General features: G+C 43.3%; 1 protein-coding gene and 1 pseudogene across 1 annotated transcript in view; one reads left to right on the top strand and one right to left on the bottom strand.

Annotated features, from left to right (window-relative positions):
- Positions 1-22,101, bottom strand: part of GALNT10 (polypeptide N-acetylgalactosaminyltransferase 10) — a 230,771-nt gene that overhangs the window by 77,179 nt on the left and 131,491 nt on the right. Inside the window, exon 4 of the mRNA XM_001111603.5 lies at positions 15,370-15,536. Coding sequence (XP_001111603.1) covers positions 15,370-15,536 — 167 coding nt within the window. The remainder of the gene's footprint in view (positions 1-15,369; positions 15,537-22,101) is intronic.
- LOC114678950 (heterogeneous nuclear ribonucleoprotein A1-like) lies at positions 6,835-7,805 on the top strand (annotated as a pseudogene).

Below are 22,101 nucleotides of genomic sequence, written 5' to 3'. Positions count from 1 at the left end.
GCATCTTTGGCTCATTATGTTAAGTCAGCAAAGGAACAAAAAAGGACCCAACTAGAGTGTCCACACCTGCTGCTGGCAGATTTGCCTTCTGAGCATGTGGACGGTCCTGCCACTGCAGCATGCCCACTGGGGACAGCCTGGACTGGGGGGCTATGACTGTGGGCCTGATTTTTGGAGGGGCCTGGCAGCTTGTCAGAGCTATGCCTGGCCAGCAACAGGTGCTCCCTGAAGGTGGAGCAGGACTTGTCATTAACTAGTCATATAACCTTAGGAAGTTGCTAAACGTATATTCTCATCTCTAAAATGTACAGGTTGGGTGAAGATTCCTGAAAATGGTGCAGAAATTCCCTGAACTCTGAAGTCATGCTGCCTGGGAACACTCGGCTTTCTAACATCAGTGGAAAGCCTTGATTTCTTCTAGATTTAAAAATAGACTTTGTGTGTGGGTAACTTGCAAATACCTGAACTTGAGGTTTTGCATGTGGAGGGCTTGCTAAGAGATAGGATCCGTAGTAGTGTAGAAGAAATATTTAAAAATAAAGGTTGAAATGTGAATAGAAGCAGAATATCTGTTCTTGAACTCAGTCTACCATCACGTTTTTTAGAAATTTATTGGCCAGGTGCAGTGGCTCACGCATGTAATCTTAGCACTTTGGGAAGCCGAGGTGGGCGGATCACGAGGTCAGGAGATCGAGACCATCCTAGCCAACACGGTGAAACCCCGTCTCTACTAAAAATACAAAAATTAGCTGGGCATGGTGGCGCACGCCTGTAATCCCAGCTACTCAGGAGGCTGAGGCAGGAGAATCATTTGAACCCAGGAGGCGGAGGCTGCAGTGAGCCACTGCAGAGATCTTGCCACTGCACTCTAGCCTGGGCGACAGAGTGAGACCTGTTGCAAAAAAAAAAAAAAAAAAAGAAAAGAAAGAAATGTATTTTGTGGTGGAAGGAACTTATGGACTTGGATACAAACAGGGTCTTCTAAAACCTGGAGGGAGTCATGGGAAGATCAGGATAGATGCAGACCCCACTGATGAACCCTGCAAGGAGTGTGATTCTAATTCAATATGAGGAAATGCTTTCCTAAAAGCTATCCAGTTAATCATGACACAGCAGGACAAACACACACAGAGGCACAGAGGTAGCCTTCAGGATCAGCAACCTGGCCTCGAAGGACACTTGCAGCAAACCCAAGCCACTGAGTATTCTGAACTAAAGGAACTTTAAGACCTGGGGTGCCCTGATTTCAGCTTTCCTATGTCCAAAGCCACAAAGATGTTAGAAGTGGGCTGATATGGCAGAAGCATTCTGAGGGCAAAAATGTTCATGGATGAGTTTTATATGTTCCAAGAAAGGCCAGAAGTCCACCTGCTGGAAAGCAGGGCTTTTTAAGCAGGTACCCGAGGTTGGAGGAGATGTGATCTTCCCCCAGAATTGATGGGGCCAGGCAACAGAAAAAGGAAACTTCTGACTGAGGACCAGGCAGGGCCTCAAGCACATTCTTCTATAAAATACATTTTTATTGGACATTTCAGGAGGAATTTATTCCATGCCTGGTGAATTTAGAGTTATGGGCTTGGTTGAGGCCTCACACAGGTGATTATGGTAATTTAGAGAGAAAGTACTAAGCCATTTCTGTCACAAGGCCGGCCCAACTTGAAAATAATAGTGCCTCCTTGCATTTATAGAGTGCTGAATACTTTCCAAAGTGCTTTCCCATCTATTATCTCATTTGATCCTTACAACGGGCCAGAGATGTCAGCAGCATCTCTGCCGTGGGGCTTTGAAGGAGAGCTTTCCCCTCTCTGGGTGTCAGTTTCCCTACTGAAAAATGAGGGGACTGCTCTCATCGCTCAGTATTTGTTCTCATCAAATATCTCTTGAGAGCTTCTACCAGCAGTAACATCTGAAGGCAGAGTTTCTCAGCTCAGGGTCCCAGAACTGGCTGCATCACAATCCTCAGAAAGCTGGTTACAACACAGATTCCTGGACTCCTCCGAGACTGAGGACCTGGACACTCACAGGGCCTAGGGAATCTGCATGTTAAACATTCTTCCCAGGTGATTCTTATGCACACCAAACTTTGAGAACCTCTGCTCTCATATTTCATAACTCCTCAGCTCTGAGATCTTGTCACATAAAACACATGTGGCAACTGAAAAAATCCTGAAAAAGTATAAAATTCTGATGAGTGAGGAGAAAACAGTCTAGTGTTGGCTGAGTGTATCTGATCATCCAGATAATAACAGCCTCTCAAGGATATAATTAGTGCCCTCAAAATTGGAATATATGACTGTTTAATAATTTAAGTGAGATCATCAGGATTAATGAATAGCGGCTGAAATTAAATGTGAGACCATAAATCCACACAAGCCTGTTATAGCAAGGCAATTATTTAGGACAAGACATCCTAGAAAACAGGGGTCTGGCCAAGGCTGAAGGCATCTTAACTTATCTCCTCCCAGAAGGGCCATGCGTTTTTGCACTTACCATGACCCAGGGTATACATTCCAAGACATCACTATCCGAATCTATCACAAAGCACCCTGAGTGACCTGCCACGCCTGGAATCCTGTGTTTTCCAAAAGTCCGAGGATCTTTTCAACTCTATCAAAATAATCTGACATGTCTGTTAAGAATGCAGATTCCTGAGGCCCACCCTAGAACCACTGAATCAGAATCTCTGTGGGTGGGCCCTGGTAACCTGCATTTAACAAGCTCCTCAGTCAAAGTTGATAAGGGTAAGAGTTAAGAGCCATTGCTTGAACCCAGATGACCTGGAGACCGCGGGGGCACACTCCAGGTTTGGAATGTCTGCTTTGAAGGTCACATTTTTCTCTGCCACCTGACTAGAAAGTTCTCCTCAGGGTTCTTTCCTTCTGTGAAAATCAGTACCCTCTTGTACATCCTCATTGCATTGTTTAGCTCATTAATGTCACATTTTTAATTTCATCTCATTCCCATAATGAGACTTTGAGGTAGACAGGGTAGCGTAGCATTTCAGGTAACAGTAATAATAATAAGCATCACCATAACAACAGCATCATTAACAACCAACACTGAAGGAATGATGACCATGTGCCCGGCCTGTCACGGTGCTGGACCTTACTCAATCCTCACTCAACCCGCAAAAGGGAAGACAGTACTTATGGCTTTGGGGTTAGACATGACAGAAAATCAACTCCAACTAGTTTACAAAAGAAAATAATGTACTGGTTCATGGGATGGGGAAAGGATGGGATGGGACTGGTCGGAGGCACATCTGGACTTAGGACCCAGCTGGCATGACAAGCACTGGGTGCAAGGTGAGGAGCTGTTCACCAGAATGACTATGTCCTCCATCTCCCTGCAGCCGAAAGGGAGAAACGATGCAGGGTTTTGTGTCCACTACAAAGAATATTTGGCATCACTTTGCTCAGGAAGAAAGTCTATTTATAGGTCATTTTCATTCCTTCATGAGTTCAAGTTCTGTCGTATGGCAGCAGAACGTGTGTGCTGGGAAGGGTCAGGGCTAGTCTTTCCTCCTGCCTGGTTAAGATAAATCTGCTAGCTGGTGTGGAGGCTCTGGGGAGGTTATTGTTAGTTTGAGTTTTCTATTAACAGAGACTGGAGTGAGGTTATTATTTAGAATATTCTAAACCATGTGTTCTGACAGCATATAGGAAAACAAAAACAATTTCTGAGAAGACTAGACAGAAAGCATAGCCTTATAATTCCATCTGCTTTCACCTTCACTGCAGATTATTAGCGATGCCCAATAAATCTCATTCATTAACAAGTCCAGGAGTGGAGGACAAATAGGAGATGACAGGAAGTTATTGGTTATTTTGAGATTCCTGGTTGCTTATAAATAAGGTGGGCATCTCTGAAGAGGTCTGCATTTATAAAGTAAGCAAATAAAATAATTTTATTATTATTCTAGGAGGAATGAGCATTTTTGTCTTTTAGGCAAAGAAATTGAGTAAAATGAGGATCCCCAAAGGTTGGAAAAGGCAGCCTGCATCTGTGAATACTTTATAGGAACTAACTTCACTAAATCACATGAGAAGAAGGGATGTTACTTTGGCCTTAACGCGTGTCTTATTTCTTTGTTCTATATAATGATGTAAAAATTCCATTTTCATGAGATTTCGGTATGAGACAGTAAAATAAGAGAAAAAGAGGGAAAAAAGAAATTAAACTTTCAATACCCACGAACGCTATATTAATGTACAGTGGTGGAATTTTCTTTTTTAAAAAAATTTGAAATAAATAAATGATACATAAATGTGTATATTTGGCCTTCTTGATCTTTAGAGCTGTCAACTGTTGCCTATTTTTGGCTATGAAAATTGGTAGCATTTTAAGCCTCTGATGTAAACAGCTCTAAAGGTGCCTCCAGATTCAGATCAAAACATAATTGATTCTGGAGTTGTGGTTGTCTGATAAAGATGTGCTTGAAAGCTTCAGGGGCTGGAAGTTCTTTAAGGAAATTGGGAAGAATCCCTGAACTATCTCTGTTTGCAATGGGTTTACTTGGAGATTGCCTGTGGGTTGGAGTCAGGCAGCAGATTAGAACTAATGCCTACTTTTTGGCCAACATGCTTCATTTGTCTGCTAGAACCAACATTATTTAGAGGATTTACAATAAATGAAAACAGAAGAACATACCTATTAGACATATAGACATACATCAAAGGTCATGCTGTAGTCATTTCACATCTATATTTAGAAGTTTTTGTTTTACTTAGGAGGTGGGGCACACAGAGAAGGGGAATCTCTTGGATTTGGTTTGACTGCTCTACTAAATGTGAATTTTTCCTTTAGGCAAATGTTGTCTATAAAGAGGCTTCCTATAATGTGAAATATAATGTGTTTAAGTCACTTACAACAGTGTCTGGCACATAGAAAGTGCTATATAGGTGCTGTGTCGCATTATTATTATTGCTATTACTGCTTTTTTTGACTCTGCAACGCAGGCAAATGAGCACTTTCAGCTCCCCACTTATTGAGCTTGAGAATGTGAACGACGTGAATAGGACTTGGCTGGTGTGCACTAGACCAGGTTACTTATTAAGGAAACTACTGTTAGGTTGGTGCAAAAATAACTGCGGCTTTTCCTATGAAAGGAAATGGCAAAAACCGCAATTCCTTTTGCACCGGCCTAATACTTTTATTTCAGCCTCAAATCTCATCTCTCTTCAAACCCTGAGTAGATAAGAATTTACATCAGGCCTAAGCTAGCAGGAAGGCCCAGGAGCTTTCTGAAGGAAGACTATGACAGAAGGGGGCAGTTCCTCTGCCCTCTCCCTGGGGACATTATCCAAAATCTTGTGTTCCATTGGTTTTTACTCCCCTACACTATGTTTTTAAGGAAACACTAAAAGAGTGGAAAAGGTTAGACTTTAATCCCATAAGAAAATCACAAGAATATCCGTGATTTACCGCACTCTTACTGCACCAAGTTTTTAAAATGTACAAGGTTCACCCACGTCAATAGAAGCGTCACCTTTCTGAAAATATAATGCAGCTATTTTCCACTACAGAAACAATTCTTTCCCAAACATCGGAGCTTTTGATGCTTCAGATGCAATCTGAGCGATTTATTTGATTTTTTTTTTTTTTTTTTTTTTGCTCTCCAGTAAATCATTTATACAGTACTTGATTCACAAAATCCTGGGGTTTGTTTTTTTTTTAAAGACGCACAAAATATCCCATAGATATATTGACTCTTGCATCCTGTGTTTCTACCAGATATCCACCAAAAGGTTTATAGATTTCCTTCATTATAAACTAATTGATATTCTGTAACAGTTTTAATCTTCTTAGCTGTTCTCTCCTTTGGAGTCTGAGGGAGAAGCATTTAGGATGTCAAAGATATGAAAGGAGAAGAGAATTAAGAAAGCCTGAAGATTTCCTTAGTGGTGGAGACTGATACTTGAGATGTGGGATTCTTAAGATTACTGAGCCCACTGTGGGGATGATCAATCCCTTCTGTCAATGCAATTCCCAACGAGGAGGAGATGATTATGAGGGCAGATAAGCAGCTGAGGCCACCTCCCAACCATCTCTCCAAGCCTCAGCTTCATCATCTGGAACAGAATTCACTTCCCCTGCCCTTGTACTTTTGTAGCAGGAAACTATTTCACCTCTAAGGGAGGTTGTGGAGGTGAGGCTGGACAGGCTGAAGTAAAAACAGTCACTGTGCCTGCACAGCTGGCTTTATCTGTCCTCCTTGTGCCATGCTTTTTGGCCGACTCTGCCCTGCCAGCAAGGCCATGGTTCCATACCTGCTAAGCCTGTCCCTGGGTCAGTCATTTAGAAGAAAAGGGGTACAAAGAGATTCATGTTGTGTTCTCTAGATCAGCCTCTGCAACAATACAGCTGATATCTGGACTTGCTTGACTCCTGTCTCTATGTCACCATTGTCTCAAAGAAAAAGAGATGGGCAGTCATTTCACAATGACAAGGAGAAGGGATTGTAAAAAGTTAAGTGAAAGAAACCAGGATGTAAAGTTGTATATGATTGAATGTTCACTCCACAAAGTGCCCTTAAAAAGGGACTAAATGTAGATTCCCACTATGGAATATTAATTTAGTTATTAAAAGACAAATGAGTTTGCTCTGTTTCTACTACTGACCTGAAGGATGGCTGTGATACATTAACAGAAAAAAAAAAGTTGCAGCTTTCTGCCCGTGGACGCCACTGAGGAAGCATCATTAAAGTCTCTTCCCACTGCCATCATGTCTAAGCCAGAGTCTCCTAAAGAGCCCAAGCAGCTGAGGAAGCTCTTCATTGCAGGGTTGAGCTTTGAAACAACTGATGAGAGCCTGAGGAGCCATTTTGAGTAATGGGGAACGCTCACAGATTATGTGGTAAGGAGAGATCGCAGCACCAAGCACCCCAGGGGCTGTGTGTTTGCCACCTATGCCACCGTGGAGGAGGTGGATGCAGCCACGAATGCAAGGCCACACAAGGTGGATGGAAGAGTTGTGGAACCAAAGAGAGCTGTCTCAAGAGGAGATTCTCAAAGATCAGGTGCCCACTCAACTGTGAAAAAGATATTTGCTGGTTGCATTAAAGAAGACGCGGAAGAACATCACCTAAGAGATTATTTTGAACAATATGGAAAAAATGAAGTGATTGAAATCATGACTGATCAAGGCAGTGGCAAGAAAAGGGGCTTTGCCTTTGTAACCTTTGATGACCATGACTCCGTGGATAAGACTGTCATTTAGAAATACTATCCTGTGAATGGCCACAAATGTGAAGTTAGGAAAGCCCTATCAAAGCAAGAGATGGCTAGTGCTTCATCCAGCCAAAGAGGCTGAAGTGGCTCTGGAAACTCTGGTGGTGGTTGTGGAGGTGGTTTTAGTGGGAATGATGACTTTGGTCATGGATGGAACTTCAGTGGTTGTGGTGGCTTTGGTGGCAGCCATGGTGGTGGTGGATATAGTGGCAGTGGGGATGGCTCTAATGGATTTGGTAATGATGGAAGCAATTCTGGAGGTGATGGAAGCTACAATGATTTTGGCAATTACAACCATCAGTCTTCAAATTTGGGACCCATGAAGGGAGGAAACTTTGGAGGCAGAAGTGCTGTCCCCTATGGTGGTGGAGGCCAATACTTTGCCAAACCATGAAACCAAGGTGCCTATGGCAGTTCCAGTGCCAGCAGTAGCTATGGCAGTGACAGAAGATTTTAATTACTGCAAGAAAACAAAGCTTAGCAGGAGAGGAGAGCCAGAGAAGTGACAGGGAAGCTACAGGTTATATCAGATTTGTGAACTCAGCCAAGCACAGTAGTGGCAGAGCCTAGCTGCTACAAAGAAGACATGTTTTAGACAAATACTCATGTGTATGGGCAAAAAACTCAAGGACTGTATTTGTGATTAACTGTATAACAGGCTATTTTAGTCCCTGTTCTGTGGAAAGTGTAAAGCATTTGAACAAAGCGTTTTAATGTTGATTTTTTTTTTGCACCCATGCTGTTGATTGCTAAATGTAATAGTCTGACCATGATGCTGAATAAATGTGTCTTTTAAAAAAATGTGGTAAAGTAATGTATACAGTATGATCCCAATAAAAGAGGGGGAAAAGCATGTAAAGCTTAGGAGTAAAGGTTCTAGAATCAGAATGGATGGTTTTAAATCAAAGCTCTGCCTCTTTGAGCTAAGTACACATCAGCAACTTACTTGTGTCCCAGTTTTATCATCTGTAAAATGGGGACAAAAATATTAAATTTTTAAGTAGAAAAAAGAGGTCTGATATCATTGAGGCCAGTATGGTTTTCACGTTGGGCATGACAGAACCTACCATAGTGCTGTGATAATAAACGAGTGAATGCACTTAGCACACAGTAGAAGCTCAATAAACATGAGTTCTTTCTATTACATGTTGCTATATGTTAGTTAGTATGATTATACAGAATGGTCTGGGATGATACATACCAGACGGCGAACCTGAATTTCCTCAGCAGGGTGGGACTGGAGGGGAAATGGGAGGGTATGAAAAAGAAAACAGAAATGATAAAATACTGAGAACAAAAAGAAAATTTACAAATGGCAGACAGGCATACAAAAGATGTTCCATATCACATGTCATTAGAAAATTCAAGTGAAAATAAAAGTGAGAGACCACTAAGCAGCTATTGGCAAAATCCAAAACACTGACAATATCAAATGCTGGCAAGGAGGTGGAACAGCAGGAACTCTCATTCATTGCAGGTGAAAATGCAAAATGGTAAGCCACTTTGGAAGACAATTTGGCAGTTTCTTATAAAACTATATATACTCTTACCAAATGATCCAGCAATCATACTCCTTGGCATTTACCTAAGTAAGCTGAAAACTTATGTCCACACAAAATCCTGTACACAAATGTTCATAGTGGTTTTACTAATAATTGCCAAAACTTGGAAGCAGCCAAGATGTCCTTCAGTAGGTGAATGGATAAACAAACTGTGGTATATCCAGAAAATGGAACGTTATTCAGCACTAAAAAGAAATGAGCTATCAAGCCATAAAAAGACATGGAGGAACCTTAAGTGCATATTCGTGGGTGATAGAAGCCAATCTGAAAAGGTTTTATATACTGTATGATTCCAACTACATTACAATCTGGAAAAAGTAAAACTATAGTGACAGTAAAATGATTGGTGGCTGCCAGGGTTTAGGGAAAGGGAGAGATGAACAGGTGGAGCACAGAGGATTTTTAGGGCAGTGAAACTACTCTGTATGATGTTATAATGGTAGATATATGTCATTATACACTTGTCCAAATCCATAGAATATACAACACCAGAGTGAACCCTAATATAAACTATGGATTTTAGGAGAAAATGATGTATTCATGTGGGTTCAGGGATTGTAACAAATGTACCACTACGGTATGAGATTTTGATAGTGGAGAACTCTCTGTACTTTCAGATGAGATTGGGTGTGTTCAGGGTAGCATGGCCATGGACCTACCTACTTTTTACTTAGTTTTGCTGTGAACCTAAACTGTTCTAAAAAGTAAGGTCTATTAAAAGAAAAAACACTGGGGCAAAAAGCCTAAATATTAATACTAATTGCCTCCACGTGATAAGGTTATGGACGGCTCTTTCTGCATTTCCCACATTTTCTCCTCGACTTCCAGCCTGTGCTTGTCCTGCTCTTTCTGCCTGGAATGTTCTTCCTTTCCCTAACCCCAAGGAGTAATATCTACAACGCTTTGGATTAAATTTCGCTGGAATTTTTTCCAGGAAGCCTGCCCTGTTGTCCTCTGTACTCTACATTGCTTGGACTTTCACCAGGTAGCACGTATTTCATGGTTTCACGGTCTTACAACTGCCCCTTACCTCCTCTAGGCCTACCGGAGCCATCGAGGGAAGCCTATTTGATTCCTCTTATATCAGCACAAAGTACAGCATGTGGCACAGAGTCATGTCACAAATACTGCTGAATACATGAATATGAATTACTTTGATAAATCAGAACAGACATAGAGAAAAACAAAATAAGCAGCAAAAAAAAACCCTCAAAAATGTGAAAGAACCTGAGCAATAAAATGTAAGTGGGAAACAGCCACGCCAACAAGTTGTGGTGGTATCAGAAGCAAACTAAGGCTGCTCGAGAGAAGACAAGAAATGGGGAATAGATGCTTATCGGGCAGTGTCAAGAGTGATGCAAAGAGGGACGGAGCAAAATGGATTTCCGTAATGTGTTCCCATGACTGGCATGGTGTGAGAGTGCAGGTCAGACTTAATCAGCCCATCATGGGAAGAGGACTACTGACTCTGGCCTCATGGCGAGGTGAGCTCACTACCATGTGAACTAATGGGCCCGGCATTGTCTATACTCCTTCCAGCACCAACCACTGCCAACAACTTTTCAACAGCTCTGCAAACACCTGCTAAGAACTTCTGTTGGGAACCATTCCCTATGTTTGTTTGTTTGTAGAAAGGCAGTTGAGCTGGAGAAAACGCTGTCAATGAGATCATATAGCCTGTCACTTTTGTACCTCATCATTCCGGGCAGCCTCTAGTTAATCCAAACACAGTAATTCTTTCCATTACCACATAACTAATTTTTCTGGAAAAACAACACTGTTTGAAAGTGGAGAGGCTAAGGAGAAAAGGAATAAAAACAAACAAATGAACAAGACCTCTCTTGTTTTTCCTCATAAAAACATGCCACCCAGGCAGTGCAACCCAGGGACAGGTCTGCCAGCCTATAACCCCATCTTTCCCTTCCACATGTGCAAAAACACCTCGATGTTCTCCTAATCCTCGAGCAAAGCTCATGCATTTGAAGAGCTTTTGGAGACCCCTGGCAAAGTGTAGTGTTCTATTTGTAAGCGGAGCCAGGATTATTCCGGTGTCAGCTTCTGCTTCCACTCGAGTCCCTGATACTGCCCGCACAAAGCTCTGGATCTTATTTCAAGAATTCATTTGCTCCAATTTTGTCTCCTACCTGAGGTCTCGACCCTTAGCTGAATTACGATTAGTTGCCCTGAGGATCTTGGAGGGGATTCATTTCAGAGGAAAATGCCTTCTGCTAGGCAGTGCCAATCTAGCTTGTAGTTAGCATCTATGAATTTCAGCTCTGAGAACGGCCTCTGCTAATGTAGCCCAGAGAAATCTGTCTTGTAGGATGGTCCATATTTGCTGTACTTTAGACAGGCCTCTCCATAATCCTGAAATTGTTTTTCCCAAATCTCATTTTTAAAACAATCACTGCTGAGTAAGTTTTCTTCCAAAGCCGCCTTAAGAATTTCTTCTTGAAACAAGAATAATGATTGCTTTTCTGAAAAATGCAGGCTGCAAAACGTGGCAGCTGAGGTGCAAGACTGAGGGGTGTGAGGTGGGAGTCCTCCTCTGGGCTGGGTGCCTGATTGGTTGAGAGAAAGGGGCAGTGATCAGGGGGGTCTGTTTTCATTCTCATCTGTGAAATGGGACGGTATTATTTTTCTTCTGTATCTTTTTAGGATTGGGTATGGTACACATTGAATTAATATTTTTGCTCTCTGGAGAAACAGATGCACTTAGAGAATGATCTTCTTATGAAGTGTACCTTTTCTTTGTCAAGACTGCTACACTTCATTGGCAGGGGAGGGGGTTATTCTGTTATCTTTACCACTGGGTACAACACTGAGGAAACTGGGATATTTAGAAGTGCAAACCACTATAGGTCAGGACTAATCATGTTTGATAATGAATTCTTTTTAGCAAAAAGTTTACACTGTAATACAATGGGAAAGTAATTTATTAAGAAGTGCCCTTGGAAATAGAAAGGAATAACGCATCTCTGCAGATGTGCCACTTAACCACCTGAGGTGAGTGGGGACAAGGCTGCACTGTGGCCCAGATATGGGGTCTTGTCCCTCTCCTGCAACCAGCTAGCTGTGTGCTCCTGGTTAAGTCTGCCTACTGCTCCAGGCCTCGGGCTTCCCATCTGTAAAATGAGCAGGTTGAGTTACACAGTGGTTTTCACATACCTTTTTTTAGCAGTGGAACTCCCCCAGTGAACACTTTTTCAGAAAGTAAATATAGACCAGGCCGGGAGAGGCACCTGAACCCCACTTGTGCCTGTGTGGTTCTCCATACCTCTCACAGCATTTCCTGAGACTTCTCTGGGGCCTCTACTGCTCTGAGAAGCAGGCACAAAGTCACTGGCCTAGATGATCTTGAAATTCTTTTCTAACTGAACAAGGAGAGACGCTTGTTTCAAATCTGGCTGAGGTCTGGTTTACTCCATGTCTGAAGCATGGATGCCCTATCATGCCCAGAGGGGGATCCTGCTGAGTGCTGCAAGCCCAACCCAGGGCAGCTGATGCTTCAGAAAAACAGGTTACAGGGACCCGAGCCTGAAAACACACATGTGGACCAGCACCAGTCACTGCAGGAACCGCAGTGTCTTCCACAGCCACATCTGTCTTGCTGGCTGAAGATGGCCCTGCTGCTGGTGATGGTTTTCTGTATGCATGGGTAGCTGCCATACATTCCCTCCCTCCTCATGCATCTATTCACTCATTCACAAACATTTACTAATCACCTCCTTCTAGACCACAAGTGGTCTAGTGGGGGAAGACTGACAATGAATAAACAGCTCATCAAATAGCCATGTAACCGCAGCATGGTGAATAATGGTAGTGGTGTGGTCTAAATGACGATGGGATGAGGGGAGCCAGCCATTGGAAGAGCTGGGAAGAGGGCGTTTAGGCAGAGGAAGAGCACAGGATCCCGAGGCAGGACAGAGCTCCGGGACAGAGAGCTCTGCTGTGGCTGGGTCTTTGGGGAGTGTGAGAGAGTGAGCGCAGCCCTCACTGCCACTGCTGTGGCCCTGAGAAGGAGTACAACAAGGAGCCTGCTCAGAGCAGGCAGCCCGTACCGAGGGAAGGCTCAGGTGTTTGTCCCCAGGTGGCGGAGGCTGTTTATGTTGCAGAAAATCAATTAATCACTTGAGCAGTTCACTCATTTTTTTCCTTTTGTACTGCCCAGCTGTGAGCCCTTGGCTTGTGGGTGGCAGCCCACACTGGGACAAGGATGAGGTTGGGAGAGGCTGGGAAAGGGAAAGCAGAAGAGAGGAAGCAAGAGGCAGAAGTGGAGCCAGGGTCTGCATGCTGAGTCCATAGGCCTAGGGATGCCGCTCCACGGCCTGTGATTCTGGGCGAGTTACTTAGCCCTCCTCATCTGAGAGGAGGGACCCCAAGGCTTCCTTCAGAGGCTGCTGTCAAGAATAAATGAGAGAATATATGGGCCTGGCATATTGAGCTTCTCCCCAAAATGGGGGCTGCTATTATAAAGAGAGGAGTGAAGGGACAGGGAGATATTTTAGGCAGAGGATGAGACCAGAGACTGTTTGCTCAGTGTTTTACAGTTTGCAAAAATCTTCTTCCCTACAGAAAGAAAAGACATACCTGCACCCACACATCCATCCTGTGCAAGCACCTCTGTACACTCATCCCTGACTCCCCTTCCTGCACACCAACCATAAGTAACGTCCACAACAGAAATGACACCAAGTTCAGATGTCTATCTTTAATGTTCACTCTGCACCAGGCACTGTCCTAAGCACTTGATAGACATCTATTAACTCATTTGACAGTCACAGCCACCTAAGAGGTCGTAGGTACTATTGTGATCCCAGTTGATACATGAGGGAACTAAAGTTCAGAAAGGGGAAGTGACTGGGTCAAGGTCACAGAGACAGTGTGTGGCAGGGCCGGGATCAGAGATATAGATATTTCCAGGCTCTCTGCCAAACCGCAGGACTACGGGATGAGGAAGGCACACCCCTACCATCAGCAGGCTCACAGGCCTTGCTCTGTGGACACAGATAAATCTCATATAGTGTGCTCGAGGTTTACTCTTAGTACTGAAGTACTAAGAAAACTGAAGAACCAGGCTCTGATCATGCATCAAACATGTAGTAAGCACCTGCTGTATGCCTAAGGAGCTGGGATCTGTGGTGAACAGGACCAATGTGGTGGTCCTTGCAATCAGAATAGACAGTCTAGTAGGAGAGGCACACAACACACCAATGTTCACACAAATACATATTTTAATTTCACCTGTGATAAGTTGTAAGGGAAGGGAAGAAAATGTAAAGGGTAGCATGAGAATGAGTGTATGTCAAGAGTTAGGGAAGACTTTATGGACCGGGTAAGAACTGAGTTAACTGTCTACATACACACACACACACACACCCCCTCTCTCTCTTTCTGTCTCTCTGAGGCCTCTGTTTCTGTCTCTCTGAGGCCTCTGTACTAAAGGCGTGTAATTAAGAGTGTGGTATTAAAACGGGGCGATGGGCAGGTGAGCTGCTCCTGAAACTGTCAGCTGCAATTATTCTGGAGTGCATGCATACTCCCTCTCTTCACTGCTTATTAGTGCCTCTGCAAGAAGGTGAGCAGAGGAAAGGGCTTCTCTTAATTTTGCTGCAATTGGTGAAAGCTTTGATGCAAAGAATAAGCTTGAGGCCACTGGCTGAAGGGCAATTTCTTCTTGGATTTCACTTTTGGCCCCATCTCTGTGTCTCTTAAACCTAAGACGAGAGTTATTCCACAGGGTAAGACTCACAGCTAAGAGGCTCTGGATGTAGCTAAGATCACATGCTTGGGGCCAGACAGACATGGTTCGGTTGCCACATTACTATCTGAGAGTTGTGACCTAGGGTAAGTCACTTAACTTCTCTGGGTCTCAGTTTTCTCATCTGTAAAATGGTGTGCCAGACACTGCAATCCCAGCTGGACTTACTTGACATCTCCAATCCACTTCTCCCTTTCCTAACTCACCAAAGAGGCCACAAACCAAAACACTCACATTCCCTGCCTTCCTTACAGATAGGGGTGCCCAGATGTCAGGGATCTGGCTGTGAGTCTACAGGACACTTTCCTGAATTAGAAGGCAAAACCTTGACAGATGAAGGCTTTGTGCCCTTGGTTCTCCACGCTTTTTCCTGCCTGAAAGGCAGACTTGCCAGAGGTACCATTTTGTGACCATGAGGATGAGGAAGCAGAAACAAAGAAAGAGCCTGGCTCTTGGATGACAGCTCTGAGCAGCCAGTTGCACCAGTCCTGGAGCTCTTGTTATGCAATATTTAATAAATAGAGACAGATAAGTGAATGAATCCTTACACTTGTTTGAGCTATTGTTTATCAAGTTTTCTGTTTTTTTTTTTTTTCCAGTTAATACATTTCTAAACAGATACACAGCAGTAAAAATAGCAGCCACTTCATGAGTTGTGAGGATTAAATGAGAAAATGCGTGCACAGTGCAAGGCCCAGGCATTCAGCCAATGATGGCCTATATGTTGACGCTGCTAAAGAAGGGAAAACCTGCCATCCCTTTGGTGAGTCGCCAGATGAAGCACAGCGGGTGGGAGGCTCGGTGGGACAGATCCTACCTCGATCACTGAAGTCGTCGACCAGCACAATCTCAGCGACCAGCTCTGGGGGCGAGCGGTTGAGCACACTGTGGACGGTGCGGAGGAGGGAGGACCAGCCTTCGTTGTGGAAGGGGATGATGATGCTTGTGTTGGGAAGTGTCTCCAGGTAGCGCTTGCTGTTGCAGCTAGAGGGAAACAGAAGGGGAGGCAGAGGACAGGGTCAGCTCTCCTCCTGCCAAGAGAACTCAGTCACAGGGTTTGGCTAACTGCAAATCCCACTTCCTCTCCAGTCATTAGGGAATGAGCGAAATCCAGGGAGACCTTGGTCACGCAGGAACTTCTACATGACATCCCAAAGTTGTACCTCTAATCTCTGCATATATACCACACAGGGATATGTATAAAAGACCTCCCTGATTTTGAATAGTCATGATTTCACGTGGAGGACAGCCCTTCAGTAACACTCTGGCCTCTCTGTCCAGCTGTGATATTGTGATTTATAATAAGAACTACAGACTTTGGTCTTTGTCCTTGGTTCCTGGCACAGAGCTTCTAAAACTTGTCACTTCCTAAGCAACAGGGGTGCCAGGAAAATCTTATGTTCTAATATTTCATCTTTGACCCCAGTTCCTGACACAGCGCTCCTAAATCTCTTGGTGTTTTCTGGGTGACAGATGCATCTTTTGTTCTAATGAGGTGACTCTTGGTGGGCTCCAGGAGGCGGGGTGGTCACCAGAAAGAACATGCCATGACTAGAAGCTTAGAACTCTCAGCCCCACCCCACCGTCCTCCAGGAAGGGGACAGCAGCTGGAGACTGTGATGATAATTAATCATGTCCATGTGATGAGGCCTCCACAAGAACGTGGGAGGTCCTTCCCACAGACCCCGCCCTATGCAGCTCTTCATCTGGTTGTTCATTTGTATCCTTTCTAATATCCTTCATAATAAACTGGTGAAGGTGTCCTCCTGAGTTCTGTGAGCCACTCTGGCAGATAATCAAATCCAAGGAGGGGAACCACCAATTTACACCCAACTGGTCAGAATTACCCCAGGCCTGGATTTGCAAATGGCATCTGAAGGTGGAGGGTGAGGGATAATCTTGTGGGACCAAGCCCTTTACCTGCGGGATCTGACTCTAACTCCAGGCAGGTAGTGTCAGAATTGAATTGAACCACAGGACAGCAGGCTGGTGTTGGAGAATTGCTTGTTGGGGGAGCCCCTCTCCCTACCCCGCACATTTGGTCACAGAAATATTCTGTGTTGCACGTATGAATAGAGAGGGAAAAACAGTGACTTTGTTTTTTCCTATTACACATTCCTCTCCAATAGAGGAGAAATGATTTATCCATGAGTTTGGAAGAATAAACTGGGCTTCAATGGCTCAGCCCCTCCTCTTTCTCTCCCTGGGCTCTAGTCTCCAACACGGTAAGCTTAGGGGTGGAAGGCCCTGCCCCTTGTGCATCTTTCATACCATTATAACACCCAGAAGAATTAACATTGTTCCTTAATATCATCAAATATCTAGTTGGTGTGCAAATTTCCCTGATCTTATGTCTTTCTATAGTTGGTTTAAAACAGGATCAAAACAAGGTCCACATACTGCATACAGCTCATGGGTCTCCTAAGTCTCTTTTACACATAAACTTATGCCCTCCTGTTTTTTTTTTTTTTTCCCCCTTCGATTTATTTGTTGAAGAAACTGGGCCATTTATCCTATAGGAGTCTCCACAGTCTGCATTTTGCTGCTTGCATCTCTGTGGTATCCTTTAAACTGTTCCTCTGTCTGTCCCCCTTTAGTTCTTGTAAACTGCTAGTTAGATTTATAAGCTTGACCTAATTCAATAAGCTATTCTGACAGGCTCTTCAAAGATGGTGGTACAGGGATCCCTTAGGAGACACATTGTGTCCAGTTGTCTTTCCTTTTGTGATAATCAATGCCTAAATATTTTATTTCATCAGGAGCTTGAAAAATGATTATATTCTAATTCTATTACTCCATCTTCATTTACCAGCTGGAATTATTCTATGGAGAAAAATTTACTACATCAACTATTTGTTCACTCCAAAGTATAGGAAAGGCAGGGTAAGTTCTTGATTCTTTACAAGTCTTTAGAATGAGTTGGTTACCTAGCATCCTCCAAAGAATGTCAATTATGTTAACTCACAAATGGACACATAATTAATGTGTTTCAATCCAATGTAGTTCTTATTTTTTTTATTTTTTTTTTTTGAGACGGAGTCTCGCTCTGTCGCCCAGGCTGGAGTGCAGTGGCCGGATCTCAGCTCACTGCAAGCTCCGCCTTCCGGGTTTACGCCATTCTCCTGCCTCAGCCTCTCGAGTAGCTGGGACTACAGGCGCCCGCCACTCACCCAGCTAGTTTTTTGTATTTTTTAGCAGAGACGGGGTTTCACCGTGTTAGCCAGGATGGTCTCGATCTCCTGACCTCGTGATCCGCCCGTCTCGGCCTCCCAAAGTGCTGGGATTACAGGCTTGAGCCACCGTGCCCGGCCTGCAGTTCTTATTCTTACTGGTTCCCAAATAAACCCATCTTGAGCCAAAAGGAGTCTTCTCAGGTTGACTCCTGAGTCCTTTGGACAAGACCAGAGTACTGATAGCTTCCTTGTTTTATGATAAAAGATATGAAAAGATTCCCCAGACTTAACTTGCACATTTCCTGCCCTAACCTGGAATCAGCCATTCTGCCAAGGAACCTTTAATCCTTAATATCATCAATATCACCATTCGGATGCTGCAATATGAGCACTAAGGGTGTTCCTTACCACTAGGTTGGTTATAGTTTCTACGCCTTTCCAGTGGTCAGAACTACAAATATATTTTATTTTTTTGAGACAGGGTTTCAGTCTGTCACCCAGGCTGAAGTGCAGTGACACAATCTCGGCTCAATGCAACCTCCATCTCCCAGGCTCATGCCGTCCCACCTCAGCCTCCCAAGTAGCCGGGACTACGGGCGCACGCCACCCCGTGCCTGGCTAATTTTTGAATGTTTTTGTAGATACAAGGTTTCGCTAAGTTGCCCAGGCTGGTACAAATATATTTTAAACAATACATTATGAGTTTAAGCAGAAATTTTATATTTAACATATAGAATTACTGAGTTTTACTGAACTCTAATTTTATATTGTATCTCCTTTGTATTGAGATATAATTCGCACACCATAAAAGTTACTCTTTTTTAATTTAGTAGTTCTTAATATATTCACAGAGTTGTGCAACTATAACCACTGTCTAATTCCACAACATTTTCATCACTCCTAAAGAAACCCTGTGTGTACTAGTGGGCATTCCCCATCTTCCCCTCCTGCCAGCTAGCTGCTAGCAATCCCTAATCTGCCTTCTGTGTTCATGGATTTTCTTATCCTGGACATTTTATATAAATGGATTCATATTTGAGGCTTTTTGTGTCTGGCCACACTTAGTGTAATGTTTTCAAAGTTCATCCATGTTGTAGCATGCATCAATGTTTCATTTCTTTTTCATAGCTGAATAATAGCCCATTGTATGAATTCACCACATTTTATTTATCTATTCATCAATTAATGGATATTTGGGCTGTTTCCCCCTTTTGCCTATTATGAATAATACATGAATATGAACATTCATGTGCAAGTTTTTATGTAGACATGTTTTCAATTCTATGGGTACACAGCAAACAGCAGAACTGCTGGGTCAAAGGTAACTCCATTTTTAACTTTGTAAGGACCTGTCAAATGGTTTTCCAAAGTGATAACACCGTTTCACATTCCCACCAGCAATGTGAAATGAGATTTCCAATTTCTCCATATCCTCACCAATGCGTGCTATTGTCAACCTTTTTGATTATAGCCATCTTAGTGAGTGTGAAGTGGTATCTCCTTATCATTTAATGACTAATGACGTTGAGTATCTTTTCATATGTCTATTGGCCATTTGTACATCTTCTCTGGAAAAAATGGCTGGTAAATGTATATTTTACTTTCAATTTTTTTTGCAAGTGTGTAGAAATACAATTGATTTTTGTATATTAATTTTGCATCCTGCAGTCTTGCTGAGCACACTTATTAGTTCTAATAATTTTGTATAAATTCCTTAGAATTTCTTATGTACAAGACAACGCCACCTACAAATATAGGTAATTTTACTTATTCCTTTCCCATATAGATGCCTTTTTATTTCTTTTTCTTGTCTAATTGTCTTGGCTAGCGACTCCAGTACAATGCTAAACAGAAGGCAAGAGCAGACATCCTTATCTTGTTCCTGATCTTAGGAGGAAAAGCATTCTGTCTCTCACCAGTAAGCAAGATGTTAGTGTGGGTTTTTCACAGACGTACTTTATCAGCTTGGAGCAGTTCCCTTCTATTCCTAGTTTGCTGAGTGTTTTAATCCTGGAAAAAGAAGTGTTGGATTTCGTGAAATGCTTTTTTTTTTTTGCATGTACTGAGATGATCATGTCAGTTTTGTCCTTTATTTTATTAATATGATGTATTTACATTGATTTTCATATATTGAACCAGTCTTCCATTCCTGCAACATCCTACTTGGTCATAGTGTATAACCTTTCTTATACGTTGCTGAATTTGGTTTGCTAGTATTTTGTTGAGAATTTCTGCATCAATACTCACAAGGGACACTGGTCTACAGTTTTCTTGTTATGTCTTTGATTTTATTGTGTCTCTTTTGCTAAAAGTATGAATTCTTAACATTAATATAGCTACTTATTTGCTTTTTTCTACAATATATAATAGTTTCAGAAAACAATACCAATATTATGGCTAAGAATATGATTACAGAAAAGTTATTTGTCTCCAGCATACATATATAACTAGGAATCTACAGTCAAATTTTTATGTATTTAAGCCATTTGAAACAACTCCTCTCTGCATGGTTAGGCCACCAACTCACACACATTGGGCTCATTTATTTCATTTAGCTCTTTATTTTTAGGGATTGCTTTCTGCATTTAGTTTAGACTTAATCTTGTTTTTATAATTATATTAAATATTTATATGGCTCCCAAGTCAAATTCAAAAACCAAGTAATGCAAAGATTTCTGGCTTTTATCTATATATCTTCCATCTTGATTTTTCCCTCCTTCTAAGACTCCATTTTATTTTATGGTTGATCCTTGCATTCTTTCTTTCTAAGCAAGTCTATTTGGTCACACCAAGACCATTTTACAGAAATAAAATTTATCAATTTGATTTCGATAAGCTCTATGATTTAGCTTTAGGTGAGAAGAGGAATAAGAGGAGGGCAGCAACTTACTGAATTCTAAAACAGTGATTTGGAAAGTGGTAGCATCACCGAGAGCTTCTTGTTAGAAATGCAGATTCTCTGGCCACCCCAGACCACTTGAATCAGAAAGTCTCAGGTTGGGGCCCAGCAATTTTTATTTTATCAGGCTCCCTGGGTGACTTTGATGCCCACTCAAACCTGAGAATCATTACCCCAAAATATTCACATCCATCACTGGTAGATATTGGGTTCCCTGGGAACAGATCTTGAGGTGAAAATTGTTTTTTGATGCCTTCTTGGGGAGCACTCTGGGGAGATTCACCTGTAAGGAGGTGAGACAGGCAGAGGAGTGAGGAAGAGGCTGCCCCCATGTGGCTGCATTTGAGCCCCTGGCCCATTTTTACCAGGAACTCTGTAGCTGAGAAGACCTTTCTAAGTGGTCCTACAGTGAGACAAGGGGCCTGGCCTTTATATCCAAGCATCAATTAGTCATTGGGAGGTGGCATAACCTTGAGCAAGGCTGTCTAGGGCAATTCCCGGTGGGAAGCACAGCTGTGAGCTGCCCACTGTCCCTCCTGCCAGCAGCTGGGGACACTGCATCTGCACAGAGCGCGCCTCATCACTCAACACTGACAGAACCCCACATGGAAGGCATGAGTACCTTCCCCGGGTTACACGCAAAGAGCCTGAAGCACAGACACGGTGTAGAAATGTATGTAGCCACAAAATTAGCAACAGTAGACTCTGAACCTGGTACTCACCCCAGAGCCTGCCCTCTCAACCATGAGGCTGACATCCACAGGCCACTTTCACATCCAAATTTTCACCAGAGCCCCAGGGAGCAGGCAAGGCGGGGCTTCCATCCCCATTTCACAGAAGGTGCTGAGGCTCAAGGCAGAGGAGGCGGCCAGGGAAGGTGGAATTCTCAGTGCTGCGGCACTCCACAGTGTAACACAGCCCTACCCCCGTAATGGGGCTTGAAGCACTGAACATCATAGGGGGTGGTAGCAGCTCTGCCTGCCATACCTGGTTTCAGTACCTGACAGGATCTCAGGTAATGCTCAAGACAAGCCTGTGAGGAGGAAGGAACGCTGTGGGAGGCTCAACGAGGCGAAGGAACCTGCTGAGGCGGAGAAGCACCAAAAAAATGGGGCTTCCTCTTGGTTCTTCGAATGTGAGCAGGGGTTCCCTTGACCTCCCTGTCCACACCTGCCCTCCTACGTACATCACCTGACTGCCCGGCTGGCTGCTCCTCATACCTCCACATCCTAGCTTGAAGGTTGCCTCCTCACAGAAGTCTTTCCTGGCCCCTGCTTCCCCAGCTGTAGGTAGGTCCCTCCTGATATTCCGTCCCAGGCATCAGCCAAAACTATGGTCCGAAGGCCAAATCCGGCAGCCTGTTTTTGTGTGACCCTCAAGCTAAAATGACTTTTACATTTTTTTTTTGAGATGGGGTCTTACTCTGTTGTCCAGGCTGGAGTATGGTGGTGCAATCATAGCTCACTGCAGTTTCAAA

Source organism: Macaca mulatta, chromosome 6 (genome assembly GCF_049350105.2).
Source record: "Macaca mulatta isolate MMU2019108-1 chromosome 6, T2T-MMU8v2.0, whole genome shotgun sequence".
Lineage (NCBI taxonomy): Eukaryota > Metazoa > Chordata > Mammalia > Primates > Cercopithecidae > Macaca > Macaca mulatta.
This window is presented reverse-complemented; position numbering and strand designations above follow the sequence as displayed.